General features: G+C 32.5%; 3 protein-coding genes across 3 annotated transcripts; 1 reads left to right on the forward strand and 2 right to left on the reverse strand.

Moving 5' to 3' along the window:
- Positions 1-586: 586 nt before the first annotated feature.
- On the forward strand, positions 587-6,811 carry LOTGIDRAFT_118149 (hypothetical protein; the record flags this gene model as incomplete). Its single annotated transcript, XM_009056518.1, has 8 exons — positions 587-724; positions 1,030-1,128; positions 1,329-1,530; positions 1,716-1,811; positions 4,534-4,637; positions 4,836-4,900; positions 5,507-5,697; positions 6,741-6,811. 8 exons carry the CDS (start codon positions 587-589, stop codon positions 6,809-6,811), a joined length of 966 nt encoding a protein of 321 aa, XP_009054766.1.
- Positions 6,812-8,459: 1,648 nt separating this feature from the next.
- Positions 8,460-13,221, reverse strand: LOTGIDRAFT_203912 (hypothetical protein). The gene is made up of 2 exons (XM_009056519.1): positions 13,104-13,221; positions 8,460-9,879 (listed from the first exon to the last, which is right to left on the reverse strand). Exon 2 carries the CDS (start codon positions 9,828-9,830, stop codon positions 9,096-9,098), a length of 735 nt encoding a protein of 244 aa, XP_009054767.1. The 5' UTR covers positions 9,831-9,879; positions 13,104-13,221; the 3' UTR covers positions 8,460-9,095.
- A 1,650-nt stretch (positions 13,222-14,871) lies between these two features.
- Positions 14,872-16,490, reverse strand: LOTGIDRAFT_178435 (hypothetical protein; the record flags this gene model as incomplete). Its single annotated transcript, XM_009056520.1, has 4 exons — positions 14,872-15,224; positions 15,422-15,510; positions 15,966-16,173; positions 16,373-16,490. The coding sequence occupies 4 exons, from the start codon at positions 16,488-16,490 to the stop codon at positions 14,872-14,874; spliced, it is 768 nt and encodes a 255-aa protein (XP_009054768.1).
- Between the last annotated feature and the right edge of the window lie 3,500 nt (positions 16,491-19,990).

Raw genomic sequence — 19,990 nt, forward strand, 5'->3', positions numbered from 1 at the left:
ATTTCTCATGTGATTTTTAATTCTTTTACCTGGTTGGCATTTTCAGCAACCCTAAGCCTATTGTCTATTGTTTGAACAAAGTAAAGTTTTTTGAATTTTTCCCATTATTTTATGCAAATTGCAATAGCAGCCTCAAAATAGTACTGACAAATGTCACTGCGTTGATAAGAATATAAACATGAGCACACGTTATGTCTTTAGAATTTGTTTTGACAGAAAAAATTTCCATCCAAGATTTGTGACTTTTTTAGGTTGAAATGCGTTTTTTTTCAACGTAAACTTACAAAAGATTATAATATATTTATCAACGCAAAGCCATTCAAAAACTATCAGAACTTTCTGAGGCTGATATTCCAATTCTCCTAAAAAATGTCAAAGAAATTCCAAAAACTTTTTTATTTTTATTTGCTCACAGATAATAAGACCATCTTAGTCTCTCGTCTCAGTAGTTTTTTGAGTTAATATCTCATTTCATACAAAAATATAGTCTTGGGTTGTCTTTTTAGTTTAATGAAGTGTCAATCTTTTTTGGAAAATATTATAGGCCTATTTAAATTTACATATGGAACCTACATTTAAATTTTCAATGTTTGTAATAATTGTAGGTCATGGAGTGGTGGCTGCTAATTCCTCTATACCAACCAAATATCAAACAATAGTCACTGATAATTCTGATAAAAAAGGTTTCACCTGTAAAGCAAAAAGATTTCAATCTACTACATTGGTAATTTTTTTTCTGTAACTAAGATCATACAAAACTATTAAATTTAATATGAATTTGACATCTTTTTTAATTCAAAATTTAGTAAACTGATAGTAGAAATTGAGCTCTGGCAGAACAAGGGTATAATTAGAAGGCTAAAAATAGGTCAGATGTCTGTGGATGGCATAGCATGAAACTCTGAGTAATAAAAACATGATTTTTAGGTTCTGTTTTAATATTTCTATATCAATCTACATTTGAAGTATTGAACACTATTTTAACAGTGAGATTTTTTTCTTATTGTTAGTTAATTTAATTGTTTTTAGTCTGAAAATCCTGGACCCTGTAATTATATTGGTCATGATAATTTCGATAAAGAGAGTAATTCTTTTTCTAAGAAAGGAACTGGCAGTTTTGCTTCCAAGGTAAGTTGAATTGTTTTCTAGTAGTAGATAACTGATATGTGTCATGAGTAATGTGTTTTATATTCTCCAAGTTACATCTCAGTGATATCTAGATAGTGAGAATTAATAACTTTTCTTGCTGTTAACCAAATGATTTGGCACACTAGTGTTAACTTCAAAATGCTTTTAAAGAATTGACTTATTGAGTATTTTTGTTGCAGTCTAAAAGACAGATTAGATATGAAATGTCTAATGGGCCTGGGCCAGGTATCTATGGTTTACCTGACATGCTCTCTAGTAGACAGGACTTCAACAGATCTGGTTCTACTAGCACATTCCAGAAACCTATAGCACAGACACAATTAAATAAAAAGGGAAATCCAGCTCCAAATTTGTATCAGGTTGGTAACCTTTTATTAAGGAGTTGACACACTTTCTATCTGGTATAGATACATTAAATCATGTTTTTACTTTTATACATAACTTCGGATTCTTTTTTTTACCTGACTGCATATGGAGGTGACCAGGAGTTTAGTGAAAGTTCATGTTGTGCAAATTTATTTATAAATCTTTTATGTTCGTCACATTTAAGGTAAAATTCTTAAAAGGAAAATCAAATAATATATGTGGTGATGCTGCTTTTAAATCTAAAACACGAAGAGATATTATTGATGTTAAAGAATCCAAAAGAATGCCAGCTCCTTGTAAGTAATGTTTTCATTTGAAAATCCACAGAGATTTTTGATTGTTTTGAAATCCTTTTACTTAAGGAATGTTGTGATTGTTACACTGCTTTTCTGGGCCATTGTGCATGTTACATTATAAAGCATGGTTTATTTTCCATTCATTTAAGGAACGACCTGAACATTTTTTCAGTTAATCGATGTATAAACAGAAAAAACCTGTGTAAACTGTATAAATCCGCGATAAACTGAAAAAATGTTCAGGTCATTCATTATAATTAAATCAACTCGAATAAGTTTTTAAATATTTGTCTAAAATAGTAACAATTTAAGGCACTAAATTGACGCCTAAATACATAACAATGTTAATGAACTGATGCTAACAATAGAGTCCTAGAGAACAGCCAATCAAAAATAAGTAGGTCATTTATTTATAGTCTACTGTCTACTACATGAAAGTTGACGGAGCAGCCAAATTTGAAGTTCAATTATTGAAGGAAGAGTTCTATATAAGTCCAGAATTCCTGAATTCATGGAATTTGGAGTGTGCACATTTGAGGGAATTAAGAAAATATCTTTATCATTCAGTGATATGTCGATTTCGGCTCTGTTGGCGTTTTAAGGAACGACATCGACGCCGTGTATTGGCCATGTCAATCAAACTCTATGATAAAAGTAGTCCGTTTAGGGGTGGAGCTTAGATTTTCATTCTGTTTGAACAGATATAAACCGAATGCACGTGACCGCTGTTATCCAATCAAATTGCGTGATACTGTGTAAACGGAACTGTGATTTAATTATTTCATTATGATAACAAGATCTACATTCATGTGTTATATTTACATTTATCTTTCATTTCTGACAAGAAAAATTTGTTGTGGCATGTTGTACAATTTATATTGGGCAATAATGATATTAGTGATGGTTGGATGTATTGAACCTTTGGTTCTGTTTCCTTTTGGAAATATAGACACTTACTGACAGACAGTGACAAATACTGAATTAGCCTAAAAGAGAGTCAATATTTTTATTATGACACTTGGATTTTGCGACACCAATTAGATTGATAATTATCATTCACACTGCTTTGATGGGAATATTGACCCCTTGTTATTAGTAGTAAGTAGACACTAGCTTCTGTTAAATACTTTGATGAAGCAGATTTGATAAGATGATTTAATTTACAGACTCAATTAGTCGATTTACTTTACAGACTTAATAAGCTGATTTAATTAGCAGATTAAAGCTATTGTGATTTAGGGATTAAAGAGATTCAGTTAATCCCTTGAGTTAATTATAGTAGTTAAAGTGATACTGCGTCTTAGAATACACTCGTCCTGTGGCTAATATTTGTGTTTAATAGTGACTATCGGTTAAATAAGTATGCATCCCACACTTTATCAAGTTTGAAAAATGGACAATAAAACTATAATCAAAATTTTAAAAAAAAGGTGAGCAAGCAACAGTTTGTTCAGTTTGAGAAAAAAGAGTCTGGGTAATCAACGCTTAAACAGGAAAAAATCATCTTCCGGTGTATACAAATAAACTTTGCAAATGATTAATATTCGTTGAAAATTGTGTCAGTGGTGGAGTATTCATTCTAAATTATATATATTGCTTTTTCGCGCAGTCGCTTAATCTCCTACGAAGCATCATTATTCCGTCTTCAAAATATGACAATATCAAGGTCACTTCAAGTGTAGAGGTCAAGGAAGCGGGAAACCTCACTTGAGAGTTACTTCCCCTTGAAAATTATACCGGTTTTCATAGACTCACGATTTGAAAATCGCTTAATGGATGTATTAAGCGTTTTATAATTACATGATTTTGTGGATATATCGGATTATAGAGGGATTTTGATGTATAGTTAGGACACCAGGTAAGTCCACTGATGGATATATACTGTTATTGGCCAAATTTGAGCAAAATTAAAATTTTATGTTCATCCTAAGACGTAGTATCCCTTTAACCAATGCCAGTCTAGTTTCAAATGATAATTAAATTTGAAATCCTGTGATAAACTGATAGTCAATTCAGTAATATTCATTTGAAACATATTGTCTCTATACAGTTAATAGTATATCAAAACTTTTGCAATCTTTCTCACTGCAATAAAAATTCTAAAGAAAGATTCTAGAAAAGACAATCTAATAATAATCTCTATGTTATTTTGTGAATAACATTTGAAATAAAGTATATAATATATGATATTGTTATATGTATATGTAGTATTTAATATTGTATATTTATAAATTTTTATGCGTTATATATATTGATTTAAAAAATATTTAGTCTTATTTTACAAATAATACATGTGCTATATATAAACGTTGGTTTCAGAAACAAGCTAAGGCTTATATTAATCCCTTACCAATACAAATATTTACAAATTATGAAAATATGATTATAAACATATATATATAAAAGAAATGACAGCAGAGTTATTTAATATGTACATTGAAAGCAAATCATAGAGTAACAAAAATATTTACAAAAAAAGATAGTGAATAAGAGCCGAATAAATTCATTGGTGATGAAAACAAGACATTGATATTGACAAAATGAAATATATATGAAAATAACTTGGTTTGAATTGCTATAGGTTTTAAAAGAAACATAATGACATTGTTTAAGAACAAAGCTTCCTTTTTTGTCCTTTGGAACATGATACTATTAATACTGACATTTATCAGCTTTGCAGAATTTGAAACTTGTAATATATTGGTTGCATTTTATATTTCAGGGCAATATAATGTTAAAGATGATATATTATATAGTAATCCAAAAATACCTGAATCAAGTTTTAAATCCAGAACTACGAGAAATATCATGAGTTCTCCTTCAAAGGTGAGTAAGTAATGGAGTTATCTCTCTTTATCAGAGAATGTCCTTTTTTAAGCTGTGATATGAATTTTAGTTCACAATAGAATATTTTGACGAAACTGTTAGTATTAGGCTAACTGTTTACATTGCATATAAACACCATAGAGAATACACATGTACACATACACCATACAGTTACTTCTTATTTTGTATATTTTCTAGAATCCTGGACCTGGTGCATATTTTCCGGCTGGAGGACAGGAATATCCTGAAAGAACCATCTTTCCGTGAGTATTATGTGTTTATGTTATTTACTTAAAACATCAATATGATCATATTAAGTCATGAGCATATCACATTTTGAGTAATCTATTTCTCAGAAAATGAATCATAATCTGATGGAGAAAAATTTAATTTGGTTTATCATAATGTGTTCAACATGAAATGCTAATATAAAATGTGAATTCACATATTTTCCGCAAGAAACTTGTAGTCGTATTCTTGATATATAAATTTTTCCATATTATTTATTGCTAGTGTAGTAACCCTCAATAAAAAAACACAAGTAATCCTTAATCCTTAGGTGTAGAGATCAAATTAATGTTAAAACATTGTGTACAATACAACTAAGGAGTAGTATCCCATAAAATTTTGTTCCATTATAGATTTTGATCTTGTTATTTAATCAAAATTTGTATTTTTATCAGGTTTATTTACATTTTGTTTTAAGAAACTGATATATTAACATATATGTTTAGGCTTATATCTCCCTCTTTTTCAACAGTCTCAAAGTTATGTCTGCTTCACTGAAAAAAACATTCAAAAGTATACTTCCTTGAGTCTTCATTTGTCTATCAAGGAGCATAACAGTATGATTTAACATTTCATTTCAGACGAAAGCATTATCTGTGTATATCAGCTCCTGCAATGCCTTTACCTAAAACTCCTCCATTGCCAGGACCTGGTAGTTATGAATTAGTAGATTTTGAAGGGTATCCTAAGCATTATATGTCTGGGTCAGCATTTGTTTCTACCACCAGTAGATGGACTAATATAACAGATGCTGAACAATCTCCTGGACCAGGTTAGTACTAGCAGCTTTTCAATGTTTGAACTACGATAACCTGGGGGTTAAGGGTTTCAGCCCAGCATAGGCAATGAGATGATAGCTTTGAATTTGCAATCTGCATTTTCCCTGTTGGTGGGAAAGCTAGACATTGGGTATGGCAATAAACAGGCTGCAGGTTGTGCACATTAAAGATGCCTAAATTGTTGGAAATTCAAAAGGAGAAGTCATATGCCCATTGCATAACTACTTATGGTTTCTTACAAGAAAATAACACACACAAACAAAGTTCACAGCCATTTTGAATCACCACCTCGACTTAATTCATTTCTTAAATCACAAACTGATTTTCTACTACTTCACTCTCATTTTAAAGAGCTAGTCGAGAACATTGAAATGAGCATTATTATATTGAATTATTATACTCTGTAAGGAATTGGCCTTAATTATATTTTGTAAGCAAATTGTTTGAAAATAGATAGAAATGTCTGAGATCTTGTTGTGTTAATATAATTTTATTGACATAATTGGAAGTGTATCCTCTATGGACATTAGCATAAATACAGTTTGAGATTGCCTCATTTATCAGAAATACTGTCATTGCAACATTCTATTTAAAAGATAACTAAATTGATCAGGTATTCCTCTGAAGTACATACAGACTTTCAGAAGGAATTTTTGGTCTAGAATTTTAAAGAGACGTCATTTTCTCAGTTCTATAATAATTAATAACTAAATAACATACACAAATAACTATTACTGAAACTGAATATATGCTAGATATTGTCTGTTACAGGACTTTGGCACTGCATTACATTAAGTGATAGAATCAATTTGCAACATTCCAAGTTTAAATCCGACATCTGTGGTTCCTGCAATTCCACTCAAACTAAGTGTTCGATAACATCACTAATTGCAAAGGGCCTAATGTGATTTAAAACATAATTTGTAATGTCACTAAACACTTTATTTCAAAAGAAAAGTTTGTCAAATTAAAAATTGTCTAAGTATTTGGAAGTAAGTTATTTACTATAATTATATTAATATCATATTTATTACAGCCCAGTATAAACCAGCATTCCCTGGCAAACAGACTTTTATTTATAATGCTTCTGGTAAATGGATTTGTTAAACTATCATGAGAAGATGAAAATTGTTGGTGAAGAAAATAATGAATGGAAATTTAGTAATTACTGAGACTCTATATTTTGTTGTTAGGTTTTCAGCATTGAATAAATAATATATATTTGTATCATTGTATGAAAGTTGAGTTAAAACTGAATGTTATGGTGACTATTTTTATAAGAATTATAACCAAATGAAGATCTTAAAATAAGTATTTCACTCTTTTGACATTACTCACTAAAGTACAAAGAGAGAAAGTTTTAACACCATTCCTGTTATTTTAAAACAAGTGCATATTCTTCCTTTAATGGAAATCAGATGATAAACTTAAGATTTGATTTGGTGGATAATAAGCTAATTTTACATTTGAAGTATCTTAACATCTAATCTCTTTGTGGGCGACATAAATTAAACATGGCTGATTCTATTTCAAAGCATTAAGCCTTTAATCAGTGTCATACTGGTATAATTGATTTAGCTAATGACTATTGATTATAATCGAGTAGAGATATGATTGTAAACTAACAGTCGTTCAATATCAACTCAATCCATGTCATCAGTAAATTTATGTATCGCTCAAGGCAAGACGTGGATAAGTTCACGAGATGATAAATATTTTGTGTCCTGTTAAGTTTGGCTCTGATCAATTTGCTAATTGCAGAATATGAAGTCAACTGGATTTTCATTGACTGTTAATATTTTCACCATGTGGGAGAATCTGATCTATTGCTGAACTTAGTTTACGAACTGAAAAACTGAAAAATTGCTCCTTCCGTCTGTTGTTTATTTGACAAAATTAAGATCTTCCCAACATCCTTGTTGAGATTCAAAGAAATGTCTTTAAGTATATAATGATAATAACAGGTCAAGTTCGATTTTGATCATTCTATATTGATAGTAATATAATATTACTAAGTAACAGTTAAGTTTACAAATGTACAATAAGAATTGTATTTTTTGAAACCAAAATGTATATATGTGCCTATTGAAAGGGTTTAAGCCAAAAATTATTTTGAATATACCACTTATTAAATAGAGAAGTATTTATTCATAATTTCGTGAAGGGATATAGTTTGCTTTACTCATAAGTTCCGTCTTCATTAGCCCATATGGTGCAGAAAAGTGGATGTAAAACTCCATTCAATCCAACTCAGTTTACTTCTAAGTTGAGCTTAATTTCAGCTATGTGTATCACTTATCATTAAGATAGCCAACACTTTGAGTTATCAGGCATATCCCTGTGAAAATAATAGTAACTGCCTTGAAGTTAAAGTGACAACGGTATAAACTTGGACTAAATGTTTGGCCAGACTTTGGATTTAACTTCTGAAAATTAATACAGGCAGTTGGAGTTAACCATCAGAAGGTGTTAAAGCTAATAGACAACTACATGTATATCCCTTTAAATGTTATTGTACAATCTTATGTTATTATAAGTTGATCATGTGATATTAATACTGTGATATTTTTTTATTGTAATTTTGAATAATATTTAATGTAACCGTCAATATTTTATATTTGCTTGGGTTTCCAAAATATATAACAAATACAGTTCTGATATAAAGCTCAGCTACTCTAGCTACTCCATCGGTCTCGAAATTAAGTTGATTTGCAAGATTCTGCTGTGTTATATTAGGATTAAATAATAACCGATTCTCTTGATCTGGGTGATGTTAGTTAAACGAAATTCATTAAAAATGATACGGAAAGTTGAAACAAGGCTCTGTGCTTGTACATACTAGACAATCTTTTTCGACTTTCGATTGACTCTCGTAATTTGCGAAAGTAAATTTTTCTTTTAATTTTAAATTTTCCATAAATGCTTCCAAGTCTTCATAGATGCCGCCTTTTGCTCACGAATCCACCAAAATTGTGGTCTAGACTTAGTGGCATGTCGTTTCTAGAAATCGTCAAAAGATATGTCGCATCTTAGGTGTGAAAGCCCAACTGTCTTCAGTGCGTGCATGCATTCACTATTATTGCTATTAATTAGGCCCTAAAATGAAACAAATCTAGCTTTTATTCAGTTTGAAATACTTTAATTAATACTTTACAATATATCTCAAATTGCATTTATGTGAAATTCCAGCGATTCGTGATTTTATTTGGCATGAGTAGTCTGGATGGGACACAAATATATTGGAGATAACGGTCTACATGTGATCATTCTTAGTGATTGGTATATATATGACTACAATGCTGAAAATAGTATTTTGGTGATTCGCTCGTAGATGGAAATAGCTTGTCTTCTGGAACAATTATTGGCTGTGTAAGAGAATGGGGAGTGTTATTCATTTGACTGGTATAGAACCTGCCTTTGACATGTGAGCCTGAGGACTTTTCCTGTCTGGTTGAACACCCTTTAGTTTTGAGCATGCAGGGATGTTCATCTCTATAGGACTAAGCGGGGGTTTCTCGTTACCACGTAGAGGGACTTTGATAGCTTCATCTCTCGGATCTTCTTCACAGTAATGACTAAGGAAACTTGGGAAGAGTAAGGATAGAGCCAATGTCATTCCACCAACACAAAATAATATCAGTCCAATGAGTTTACACATATCCAATGTCGTATTGTACGCCTCCGCATTTCTATCAACATAAGCTATAGCATTATCTTCATCAACCTTTTCCAAATGATCCTTTGGAGGAACTAAGTAGCCGACTAGTATTCCAATTACTCCAAACAGTAAGAGGTTGACCCCAAGCCACAAGAAAATCTTCCACCATATTGGTGGACATCTTCTACGGGGATTATGATTTAAAAGATATCGAAAATCATCATCATCTTCTTCATAAACTTGAGGATCCTTGAAAGCATGTGTCTCGTAAAAATTGTGGAGATAAGACTTGACGCCAAAATTCAGCGGGCATTTCCTTTTGTGTTTATCAGAGCTCTTACTACCAGCTCGCCGTTTATCTTGTTTTGGCGGGAGATCGTGTGATTCTTCTGCTGGATCTGCTGTCTCGTCATCTTCATCTACTTCCGGTATCCGATGGTGTTGATCTTGAAGACTTCCATTAGACATCTTTTATCTTTATCCACTTTATCCACTTCCCACTATCTCATTGTTCCATCTGAAATATACAAGAGAGAATAACGTTATAAGCAACGGACTAGAATGATCTATAGTTTGAAAAGATTACGTGCTTAAGTATAACACCGGATCAAAGCGTTATATAATATCGACCATTTTGTCCAATGCTCATTAAATTGCGTTAAAAAAACATGTAATGATTTAGCATTGAGTTAGAATGTTTGGTCATTATAGTCTTTAGATATACTTACAACGCCCGATAATACAAACTTATAAATAATTAGGCTATTATATAATCAATTTATTTCATTGTATACCATGGATATGGTGAAGATTGCCTGATTTAGAGAATTTTATGGAATATATTCGTCTAAGCATTTGCTTTACCTGATAAAGTTTAATTTAAGTATCGCTTTTGAATCCAACGTTAGGTTATTATGCAATTCGCACTGTCGTCAAGCTCGTTATTAGCATTCTCATGGGCTGTTAATATGCCCGATGAGATCATGGCATCGCAAATACCCGACCGGAAGAGCGTTAAAAACATCCTGGAAAGGATGACAATTAAGGATGTGTCTTTGTCAAATTACAGGAATACCTTATTAAACCTTATTTCAAATGAAAATTCATAAGATTAGAAATTGCGATCTTTAAACCGCAAATATTAAGATGGCTCTATATCCCATTATAATATGACACGGTAAATTGGTGATATTCCTACGTTTGTGTGTATAAGTATTATTTCCACTCTGTAAGGTTTAGGTGAAGAAAAGTCAGACGTTCATTTCATTTCACATTGAAAGGTGCATTATATATTATACTGACTACTGATACGAGGTTAATGTATTATATATATAAAATTGTTATCAGATGGAAACTTAACTTGATTTTAATACTCTCGCTTCCCTCACCGTCTCCCACGTATATTGATTTAGAACAGACAAACAAATACACTTGTTTCTACGTGAAACAAGGGTCTTATTCCTGCTATTGATTTTCCTATTATAGATCTATTTGACTTGATTATAACCAACTGAAGTGTTATCTGATTGTTCCCAATTATTCCAAAACCAATACTGCTATATACACATCTACATTGACACTTGATGATTGTCAGAGCAGGAAACTAATAAGGGCTGATAGAGTCCACATTCAATCAAATGAGTTTATAGCGTTGAGGATAGAAAAATATTTCACCGACATAAAGAAATGGCCGTGGCTATTCGCACCAAGACGGTTCTAAAATGGGCATTAAAACATATGGCCATCCCTACCTAACCCATTCTTGACAATGGCTTCATGCTTAAAAACACCCCCAAAACTAGCAGCCATAGAGATCACGCATCGTGACGGTGAAAATAGCCAGTCCGTAAAAAAAATTCCTTCTCGACAGGGCAAGAAATAATGATTTTTAGCATATTGTTCTGTCGGTGCGATGTAAATGATAGTAACTAACAATCGTTAACACCACGTCAAGTCATGGGCCAACAGTTTACAGTGAAAGGTAAGGACCTATTTGACCTGTTTTATTTGGGGAGCAGGATATATACGTATAAATTATATATTTGTAAACAGGTAGAAAAACGTTAATCATGAAGTAGTAATTACGGACCGGAAAACTAAAGGGTATGTGAGTGTATTAAAAGTGGGGATGAGGCCAGATCCGCGATGTGAGAGCAGTTTTATATTTTAAGGTCTCAATTACTTCAAACTTTGTAAAGGGCCTACGACCGAATGTTCAGTTTTTTAATTCTGTTTCTTTGCTTAAAGACAGCTACAAGATGAAAACATGAGATTTTGCTCTTTAAATACAGTATTCAAGCAAGATTTACAGTCTTTTAAAACCACGCCGACTGAGATTAGAACCAATGGATATCTGCTTGAATTAGTGGCTGCATTTGCCCTTCCCCCTCCCCCCAGTAAAATGGTTTGCACCCCAGCCACCCGGCTTGATTCCAAAACATCCTATTCGTACCCCACATACAGTTGTGTTTTTTTATCTCATGTATACCCTTAGGCTACTATTGTTCAGTGGATTTTCAAGAAAACATTAGGTGAAGAGGGCGAACAAAAGCCACAAATGCTTCCAAAAATGATAAAAAAAAAAGGAACCAAAACCGGACCAGCCTCTTTTCTGTTTTCTCGAGGGGGCGGGGGGATGGGGGTTGGCAAGGATACTACTTAAAACATATTCATTAGTAATATACGAAGTACTATTTGTGTCCTTCGAAAGTAAATTCGGCTTGGGTTTGTCAGCGTTACAACTTGCGTCGAATATTATTACTGACCGTGTGACTTGAATAAGCTGGAAATTTATTTAATGAACAAGTGAAATAATAGAGTTCAACTTTTTTGTTCTTCTCTTTAATTGAAGATTGATGATATTTTCCATGGAAATATAGAAAGCCTATTCAACCGTATGTCAGTTCGCGTTATATACCAACGTTATAGAAATAATAGATTTTGTATGAACTTCAAGATCTGCCTACGCATTTGGTACTTCGTATTATAGCTTACTGAACAATAATAGTCGAGATACCATCAAAAGTAATGGCCTCCAAAGAACCGCCTACTTAGTATTTCATGGATATGGTCAAATTTTAAGATAGTCGAACATAGAACTTGTATCCATTACACTCTGCATGAAGAAACTCATTTTTAATTTGTACATTTTCAGTAAAAGGCGAAGAAAGCATTGTAAAACGCGCGTTCTGACTCATGAAACGATATTGATGAGGTCATTATACTCGTTATTCGGGTTTGGTGAGGACAAATCCAGAAAATGGAACGGGAGAACGCCAATCTCAATGTACACTTTATTAAAACTTTATCACAAGGTCTTAAACACACAGAGTATTTACAAACTATAGAGACTTTTGCTTCTAGAAAAAGAAAGCCATTCAATCTGACATGGATTAATCATTCTCAAAGTGGAAAATAAAATACGACTTTGTATCCTTATAAAATATCATGTATAATTAGCGTAGGTGTAATAATTCCCTTAGCAGTTAACAAGTTTGCTAGTCTTCAAGTTTATGTTAAACCTAATGAGTTTTATTGTCTAATCCTTGCCGTCGAGTATGAAAAACAAAATGAGACCCATGTGCATTGAAGTTACTCAGCAGGATTACACCCCACCACATGACATAAAATATCGGCCATTAAATTGTATATAAAAATGGTCAACAAGGATTTAACGGGTCAAGGCCGTTCAAAATTCATGCAAATATACTGTAAAACAAAACCTAAATGAAAAGAGCATACCTTATCCAATGTAGCAAGTACACTTGATGAAACTGTACCTATTTCCCAATGATGCCAGATGGTTAACCCTCTTTGCTCCAGATTAATTCCCTATATTATGGTCGAGTTTATACAAATACACCACAGAATACACCACAGAATGTATTGTCAGGAACCAACTATTGATTTATAACCGTATCAGGAATCTGTGGCACCGCGTGCAAACCAGCCTCTGTAGTAAACTAATCAATCGCTATTAAAGAATCAAACGAAATTTACTGTTTTAGCAAAAACTCTACATAATTTGGCCAATGTATAACTGTTATATACCTGTTTTCATGTTGTTACCAGGTTACATATCATTAGTGATTATCTACTATATATAAGGGCAATTTAGAATAGATCACACCGTCATCAATGTTGACTGATTGCGGTGTTAGTGTTGATGGCACGCTCATTATCGAGATTATATATTATAAGGAACATACGAAGAGATAAAGTCGTCAAAGGTAACAAATGACGCATGGGTATACATTATAAAGGCGTAGTATATTGCTCGTTCCATCACCATGTTGGAAAAGAGGCATGGCTCGGCTGTGTCATCCATTTCACCACAAAAAATGTTCATTTCCCGCTTATTTGCCTCCAGGTTATTCTGGAGCAGTTCACTTATGTCTGACGATTAATGATAAAGAGTCCATCTGGATATATGGTAGACAAATTATATGGTAGACATATATGACAAAACAACGTGTAAGGAGAAAGAGTGGGCGATATTTCTCAAGTGCAGCACCAACATGGACGATAGAATCTTGACCAGAATTATTCAAGCACATGACAAATTCTTATATAAGTGCTCGTTCTTTCTTGTGATATCAGTGAAAGGAGCTCGACAGAAATTTTTTGACAGATTCCATAGCTAGTAATGTCAGTAACGATAAATGGCACTGAATTCAGTGAATGTTAGAAGTTGAAGAGAGGTAATATTATGAAATGAGCCCAATTTTCACAATAAAATAACTTTTAAAACCGTGATAAATAACAGTTTAAGCGTCGTGATAAACATGATTGTATGTCACAGAAAATTAGCACAGAAAGGTTATTGTTAGATCCACATCCTGTACCTTCACTAAAACAGAGGTGTAGCATGTGTAAGTGTAAATGTGAGGGCGTGTGTGTTTGGGAGGGAGGGGGGCAACTGAAACAGCCTCTTATCTGGGGATGAAGAGAAACGTCACTGATATCAAATAGAGTTGGTTTGCAGAATGCGAAAATGTTATTTTCGGCAAATGACGTTGGAACGGGTACAAGGTCAGTTTCGTAACCGAGGTGCAATTGATTTTGTCGAATTTTATCCGATCAAAATTTAGCTATAAACCCCATTATCTACAGTATATGAACTCATGTGATGTAAACAAAAATGGTAGCATGCAGCAAGGGATGCCCAACATATTATCGAACTGTTAACATTAGTATTATAAATTATTGTTGCTGACATGTAACCGGAATTGGCAGCGTGTCCAATACCTTTAAGATGGTGATCTCGGGGATTAACACTTTGAACCTAACAGATTTTTTTTATTCATAATTCATAATAAATAAACAAAATTTTTAATAACAAAATATCTTATATATAAATATATAATAATATAATAAAAGGATTCAAATCAAGCGTTAACTAATTGTAGAATAATTGAAGTAGTCGTAGTTGACTACTCGTAGCAGTTTCCAGAGTGTCTGGTTCGATATAGTGTTCTCTAACTTCCTCACTTTTAATACCTTTACCGCATTAATGACGCCATGTAAACCATGAGGGAGAATTATCCGAGAAATTCTTCTGGTTATTTTTCCCATTAACTAACACTGTGGACTCAAATTTCCTCGGTCTGTCTGGATCAATTATTGGTTTAGCGGAAGTTGATACATAACGTATAACAAAACCACATCGTCTGCGAGATGAATTATTAGCCTCGCTTCCGTGAACAAGATGGCCGTGATGAAGAGACATTTGACCAGCTTTAAGTGGACAAGGAACGGATTTAGAAGTATCAAATAGATGTGAAGGGATTTCTTGATTTGATGTCAACATATTTCCGTCTGTCTTGGCTGATTGGTGGTTTAATATACCATTGGTATGAGAACCTGAAAATTTTAAACAAAAACAAGTTGAAATAATATAAAGATAATTCAAAAATGAAAATGAAATTTACAGGCATTTGCTTTTAAAAATCGCATTGCTCAAGGTTGGAAATGGTTGAGATGCTCCTTAGTGTCATAATAGTCTACATTACAATATCGTTAATAGGAAGTCTTATAAATCATTAAAATATGGGACCCACCTGGTATAACAACCATACAACCATTTTCAACATCGGCATCATCTATAGCTAACCATACACTTATAACATCACCTTCAATACCCCAATACCTACAGATGGAAATCAACAACTTAATATGATATAATAATGATGTTATAATTTTCATCAAAAAAGATTCCAGTTTTTAAACATTTTTGGTTTAAACGTGTAAGATTCGACAAACCGCTATTATTGTAAGGACGAACAAAATTATTTAAAGATCCAACAAGATTTGCTTCAGAAAAATCAGATAAGACAAATATTTCAGCTCTGCAATAATTGTAATCGGGCATCGAAGACAGCGCCATGCCACTGTAACGCCTGGTTTGGGTTAGCTCAAACCTTTGTCATTAGCAGTCATAATCATATTTAAAAAATGCATATATTATAAAGATATCCCTTGTCATCAACTCCCTGAAGCAATAGCATTGGATATATGAAATATTAGTGCCAGTGCTTCTAAAGAAGAATATCGATATTAACAATACAGATGTTTAGGTTTATCAAGCGAAGAGAGTGACTTTACCTTACGTCTTGATGCCACGCAACATATTTCTCACCATCATCCATCTCCTGACAGGGATATTTACAAATAAAGCGAGAATCTAACAAGACGATATCATCACCAAGAATAGGCTTCAGAGCACCAAGAACATTGGTATGTGTTGCTAGCTTTAGTACCCATGGATGCTGTGTATGTACATTATGCAGAGAGTATTGAGCGTTTTCTTTGCCTGTAATATTAATTATGTTAGCATAGTTATTTTAGTTACCTTCTGCTATCCCTCTAACGACCATGACATATAAGAATCGCTCATAGCATGACCCCTAACAACCACAAGAACACAAAAACGGTAGCAAAAGACAGACTTTACCGTTAAAAAAAATAAACAACCCGAGAACTGAAATCTTAATTTACAGAACAATTCTTACCTATTTCTTGCTCAAACTTCTGAAAATCTCGTCTAACGTCTGCAACCTCCTTTTGGTTTAAAACATCAATACCAGTTGCATATCCTTTGGCATAGAAATCCTTTCTCGAAACAGACATATTGCAAGTTTGCTTCGAATCGCAATGTTTTACAACTGTAAACTTTTAACAAAATGAAGTCAATTTATAATATCCAACTTCCCTTATCTAATCTGAAGGCATTTTGTACAAGTCATTGTAACATGACCGGACCAACCTTTTCCGGTATGTGATCTGCACTTTTGAGAGATTTTAGAAACTGGAAATTTTTCATTTTACTTTCCAATAAGATGGTCATATGACATATTGTTGTATTTGAATGTATTAATGTTTTATTGACAGTATGCATTCAAAGAATATTGAATAGTATTTAAAATTATGGAAAGTTGGTCTCACCAGGATCTGAAATAAGCCTATAAATAAATATGTAAAGTTTGTCTTTGCATTGTCAATAAGGAAATTATATAATATATTATGTAATATATGTAATAGGAAATATGTAATCCAAATCAAATCAAATTGTATATTTTTCTTGAGGAATTTTTTAAACAAGAAATATGGCCCTACAAAAAAGCGGAATTTTACGGAAGCGTATTAGGGCCATTCATTTTTTTTGTTTTGAATTTTCAAGTTAGTATGTTGAATTTTCAAGTTAGTATGTTGAATTTTCAAGTTAGTAACTTGAATTTTCAAGTTAGTATCTTGAATTTTCAAGCTAGTATCTTGAATTTTCAAGCTAGTATCTTGAATTTAGTATGTTGAATTTTCAAGTTAGTATCTTGAATTTTCAAGTTAGTATGTTGAATTTTCAAGTTAGTGACTTGAATTTTCTAGTTAGTATGTTGAATTTCAAGTTAGTATGTTGAATTTTCAAGTTAGTATGTTGAATTTAGTAACTTGAATTTTCAAGTTAGTATGTGTTAGTATCTTGAATTTTCAAGTTAGTATGTTGAATTTTCAAGTTACTAACTTGAAAATTCAAGATAATAACTTGAAAATTCAACATACTAACTTGAAAATTCAACATACTAGCTTGAAAATTCAAGATACTAACTTGAAAATTCAAGTTACTAACTTGAAAATTCAAGATACTAACTTGAAAATTCAAGATACTCACTTGAAAATTCAACACACTAACTTGAAAATTCAAAAAAAAAAATGAATGGCCCTAATACGCTTCCGTAGAATTTCCCGTTAAACTAAATAATTTTTTAATTCAGGAAGTAAAACGAGGAAGGTAACATATTTTGAGTATAGGTTATTTTTACCAAAATTCCCCCTGGTTACTGATAATTCATTATAGTGGATTATGCAGGTCCGGGAATCGAGTTACCATCACCACATATAGATATAATCTAAATAAATTATATAGGATCTCAGTAAAGCGTGAAGTGTAACTTCATAAAGCGTTGGTTTATTAGCTGTCTGGTGTTAGTTATATATGGGGGCCCAAATTTATGGTGTAAGGTTTACACTGTAGAAGTATAACTATGTACTATAAACTGCATTGATTGGGGCATTTTTTGTTCAGTGAATGAAACGAAATTACAAGGGATGTCCATTTCATGTAGCAGCAATGTCTGATTTCTGCACTATGCTCAAATTACTCCCATTTATAAAATACCCACACACTACACCACTGGATGAAGAAATGAGATCACATAATAGAAAAACACAAAACACAGAAATTTAGAAATAATATTTAAAAAAAAAAAACTCTGCACAGGTTAAATATGAGAATATTCATATTAATACTCAAACGCAAACGGACAAATCTAGATGCAGTATACATGTTATTCATTTTCAACACCGGTCATGTATGTAGAATCATCAATTACAATAATTTGGACTCTGGTCTGCTCCAGTCTTACTTTCGCAGTCGTTGTCAGTTTAAAATGGCGGCTGGATCGATCACGTGAACAGAATTTCAGTGTTACTCTATATTTTAAAATTGCACGGCAAATTATGGGCCAAGAACAACACTCTGAACAACACTGATAATGGCGCTCATGTAAGACCCTTACGGTTGTAAAATCGTATATATCTCTGTTTTACCGTACGAGTGTTACTTGAAATAAGAAACACTTTATGACAGGTTTTTACCACTAAGCACTTCAACATGTATAAAACCGTAAAGAGTGACACGTTACACATAATTTCAACAGTGTAAGCGTGATTTATAAATATTTTGTTAACCAAGACACCAAATCGACCCACAGTCGATGTATGTAAATTGTTGCCAATGTTCTTATGGCATGGTCACCCGAGGTACATGCATACGTATCTACGAAGCCCCTAAGACGCAATTGTAAACATATTTATTTATTATTTCGTTAAAACGAAATAATTTCGTTTAAACGAAATAAATGATGTTATTTAGTTTAAACGAATTAATTATTTCGTTTAAACGAAATAATTATTTCGTTTAAACGAAATAATAAATAAATATGTTTACAATTGCGCCTTAGGGGCTCCGTACGTATCTAAGCATTGGCAAGTTTGAATGTATGCCCCGCAACATTTTCTTATTTTTTTTATTCAGGACTAAATATTATGATGTATATTTATGATATCATTTTTTACGCCTCCATGAAGATTTTCCACAATAAGTGTTGACGAACGAGAAGAAACTTAAACATAACTCAACTGAATAGAAGAAGCATCCAAAGCAGCCACATCCACCAATTATTACAAATGGGACACTCATTGGGGCGAAGCTCTAGTATTTGTCTCTTTCCATTATATAAAAGATGAGACATGTTACTGGGAAAATATTATTTTCAGCCTTTAAATTTTGTGCTCTTAGATCAATGGGTATTGACAAATGTAGGATTACACGAAAATCATTTTAAAATGTTTGTAAATTGGTTTGTTAAGTTGATCTTGTTTTCTTAGAATGACATTAAATTATTTGCTCGAGAATGAATAACTTCCCTGTTACAGCCATGAGCTTAACATGTCTTTCAAATTCCAACATGCTTTCATAATCACGTGGAAATAGTCAAGTGGGGTGTTAGGGTGAAATAATTTTCGGGAATAACCCTCTCCATGATCACGTCAGTTGTCGGAAATGACTGGGAAGTACACATGACTCTGACGTTTTTATCTTTTGCAATTTAAATGGTACGTCCCATATAGAAAAGGCAGAAGTTTTCAAATTTCGCAGAAAAAAGCAATCTTTGATTCGATAAACTATCGATATGTACATTTTTCTGTAAACGTTACACCATTCAGGCCTCAGAAATATATCAATATTATTATTTATACCAATTAACCTTTCAACCATAAACATTTATATAATTTTTTTTTTACCAATTACCCTTTCACCTTTCGGAAAGGAAATACTATTTAGTATGATACTATAAGATAGTAGGTGTGTGTATATACCTATTTGAGATCAAAATACCTATATAATCCGTAAAGGTGACTAATTTGACCGGAGTTCCGACTTAAATATTGGCTATATATCGTGACCTTAAAACTCAACGCTTATTGAATCTCATTGTTTACATACTGTGTTATAGTTTTTCACTGTCATATTTCCGGATCCTAGTTAAAAATACAATATAATGATTGAATGG

Source organism: Lottia gigantea, assembly GCF_000327385.1.
Source record: "Lottia gigantea unplaced genomic scaffold LOTGIsca_28, whole genome shotgun sequence".
Classification (NCBI taxonomy): Eukaryota; Metazoa; Mollusca; class Gastropoda; family Lottiidae; genus Lottia; species Lottia gigantea.